Here is a 3,386-nt window from a genome sequence, read left to right on the forward strand (position 1 = left end):
AATCCTGGGTGTTCTGATGTTGAAGGACTGATGTTGAAGCTGAAACTGCAATACTTTGGCCACCTGATGCAAAGAGCTGACTCATTTGAAAAGACCCTGATGCTGGGAAAGACTGAGGGCAGGAGGAGAAGGGGATGACAGAGGAAGAAATGGTTGGATGGCATCACGGACTCAATGGACACGTGTTTGGGTGGACTCCAGGAGTTGGTGACGGGCAGGGAGGCCTGGCATATGCAGTGGTTCATGGGGTCGCAAAGAGTTGGACACGACTGAACGACTGAACTGAACTGAACATCCTCTTATGGAAATCAAGAAAAAGTCACAGAACACATTAATCTTTCAGTCAAACATGTCACACTTGTGACATGTTTATTTACTGAGCATCTATTAGGAGCTAGGGACTATTATGAGTACTGATATACAGTCCCTTTGAGGAGCTTCCATTTTAATGTGGAAAACACATAATAAATACACAGTATGTCAGGAAGTATAAGAGCTACAAAGTAAAACCAAGTAGGGTAAGGGTAGGTTCCAGAGTGATGCAAAGAAGGAGAAAGTGATCAGAGGTGTCTTAGATAGGGAAGGCCTCTCTGAAAGAAAAGTGATATCTAAGAAAATATCTGAATGGAGCGAGCTAAGCAAAGATGTGTGGGAGGACTTCAGGGCAAACAGCAAATGAAAAGGTAATCAGAAGAACAGAATGAGGCAGAGTAAAAAAATAAGATATGCAAAGAGCCAGATCATGAACAGCCCTGTGGATAGGTAAAGAGTTGAGATTTTATTGTGATATGATGGGATGTCACTGGAGGGCATGGCATGGTCCAGTCCATGTGCTTTTTTAAAGGCCTTTGTTAACAACAAGGTAAAGAACTGACCCTAGGGTAGACTGAGGAGATAGATCAGTGACAACCATGCTGTAACCTTTGGGCAAAACAAGGAAGAGTGGGCCTGAAAGGAGGACCCCAAAGATACACCTCTACAGTTTTGCCCTGAAAGTTTGCTCTGCTTCCTGCATACTCCCAGGCCCACTTGGGCATTTTGGTAGCCCAGATTCTAAGATGGTTCCCACGATCTCTGTCCCCAGTGGTTAAGCCCATGATTAGAGTTGTACAGGCAAAAGGGATTTTACAGATGTAATGAGGTTTCTCATCAGTTGACCTGATTTATCAAAAGGCATTTATCCAGGTGGGTTTGCCCTAATCACATAAGCCTTTTAAACCTAGGTCTGGAAATCATAAAAAGGGAAGAGATATTAAAGTCTGAGAGACAAGCTCATGGTAGCCTGCAAGAAAGTAAACATCTATGTTATAATCTGCTTCTGAGAATCTTGTGGCAAAGAACTTCAGGCCGCCCCCAGGTAGGTGAGGTGAGAGCTAGCAAGAAAACAGGGACTTCAGCCCTACAGCTGCAAGGGACTGAATTCTGCTAACAAACTGAAGGAGCTTAGAAGAGGACCCTGAGCTCCAAATGAGAGGGACACATCTGGACCCCTTTATGACAGCAAGCAGATAACCCTAACCATTTACCTTTAGAAACAGTAAGGTAATAAATGGGTGCTGTTTTAGGCTGCTCCATCTGTGCTACCTGCTATGTACACACAGCAGTAGAAAACTAATACACACTCCACTTTCCTACGGAACAGCCTGTTTCTCTTACCCTGGAAACGAAAGGGGAAATGGAAGAGAAGCAAACTTGGGGGGGAAAAAATTGACTTTTCTAACCCACTGAGTCCAGGGACCTTGCTCAATTGCTCAAGTCACAGAACCTGTTTTGTAAATTCCACATTTTGCCAAAATACCAATTCTCTTTCCATTGTGAGCAATGGAAGTAGGTTTACTATTTTAAATTTCAGTAAATTACTTTGATGTGTGTGCTTAGTCGCTTAGGCCTGTTCGACTCTATGCGACCCCATGGACTGTAGCCTGCCAGGCTACTCTGTCCATGAGAGTCTGCAGGCAAGAATACTGGGGTGGATTGCCATTTCCTTCTCCAAAATTACTGTGATAATTATGCAGAAATAAAGGTAACTCCTTGGACGTCTGCCAAAGTTGTCCTAGCACCTAGAGACAGAGATCCTCAGGCTAATCTCAGAAACTAGCACAAGGTCAGGCGCTTAACCTTCCTCGAGTTCTAGAAGCTCTAACTCTTACTCTGTTTTTTATTCAGAGTAAGAATAGCTCAAGAGGCGTTCTCAGCTACGAAAAGAAAGGCAGTCCTTCCTGGATAATTACAACCTTGACCCCTAAAACTCGGTCTCTAGCAGTCCAGGCACCTCCTTAAGGTGCAACAAGCCAAGAATATGCGTGTCCCGCTGGGAAATGTAGTTTTCCCCCCGTCGACCTTCAACCACTGGATCCGCGAAACCACTTACGCGCCGAACCGGCGACCCGGGCGCCAGCAGCCTCGATTGGTCCTAGACTAAGGCAGCGAGGGGCTGATTGGATGGCACGTCCCCAAAGCCGTGCCTCCCGTCCTACACCCGCCTCCCCGCCACCTTCTCTTCTCCACGCCCCATCCCGCTTCAGCAATAATCCTCCAGTCATTCCCGTCCACCTAACTCCCGAATTAACTGCCTCACGGGCCCACCCAGGACTCTCGCGATAAGGGCGGCCCGGAGACACGCCTCTGTCTGGGGCCTAGGCAAAGCCAAAGCCTCCCTTATTTTCTGCTGGTTGGCGAGAGTCAGTTCACCATGCGCTGTCTCCCGGCGCCCCCGTCCTCACCTGGGCGGTGGAGGTCACGCCGGATAACTGACAGGCTCGCAGCATCTTTACTGGGCTGACGCCGCTGCGGGTGTAACTGAGAGCTAGGGCGGCGGCGCGTGTAGGGTACACGGTACGTCCGTGCGTGCCTGCGTCCGTGCCGCCTCCGCGCCGGGCGTACCGGAAGGGCAGCCAACGACTGCGCACGCGCAGCCCCGTCTTGCTCCGGTCCCGGCCATTCGAAGAGGGTGGGCCCTTTCCAGGCGGAAAGGGAGATTTCTCCTTCCGGGTCGCGCTGAGAAGTCGGCTCTGTTACCCGAAATGTAGATTGCTAGGTAAACGGGAGGGCTGGCAGTGGATCGGAAACTCCGGCTTTGGTCCGCCCTGGAACCGGGCAGGTGTGACTCGTCGAGAATTTAAGCAAGAAACCATCTCAGCCATTTCTGTCAGCTGGATATTTCGTAGAAAGAAATGGATTTGCCGAAAGTTACGTAAACAATGGTGTGGTCTCTGCGCGTTCCTTTCGTTTCGCAGCCCTTCAGGGAGTCATCCTGCTTAAGGAAGATTCAGTTCAGTTCAGCTCAGTCTCAGTCGTGTCCAGCTCTTTGCAACCCCATGGACTGCAACACGCCAGGCTTCCATGTCCTTCACCAACTCCGGGAGCTTGCTCAAACTCATGTCCAT

At 49.1% G+C, this 3,386-nt stretch overlaps 1 protein-coding gene across 3 annotated transcripts in view; it reads right to left on the reverse strand.

The window, feature by feature from the left end:
* The window catches only part of IMMT (inner membrane protein, mitochondrial), a 42,633-nt gene extending 39,703 nt beyond the window's left edge, over positions 1 to 2,930 (reverse strand). For all 3 annotated transcript variants that reach the window (XM_010862211.1, XM_010862210.1, XM_010862209.1), the window contains exon 1: positions 2,724 to 2,930. In XM_010862211.1, coding sequence (XP_010860513.1) covers positions 2,724 to 2,768 — 45 coding nt within the window. In that variant the 5' untranslated portion in view covers positions 2,769 to 2,930. The remainder of the gene's footprint in view (positions 1 to 2,723) is intronic.
* Between the last annotated feature and the right edge of the window lie 456 nt (positions 2,931 to 3,386).

Source organism: Bison bison, unplaced genomic scaffold (genome assembly GCF_000754665.1).
Source record: "Bison bison bison isolate TAMUID 2011002044 unplaced genomic scaffold, Bison_UMD1.0 scf7180017864480, whole genome shotgun sequence".
NCBI classification, from domain to species: Eukaryota; Metazoa; Chordata; class Mammalia; order Artiodactyla; family Bovidae; genus Bison; species Bison bison.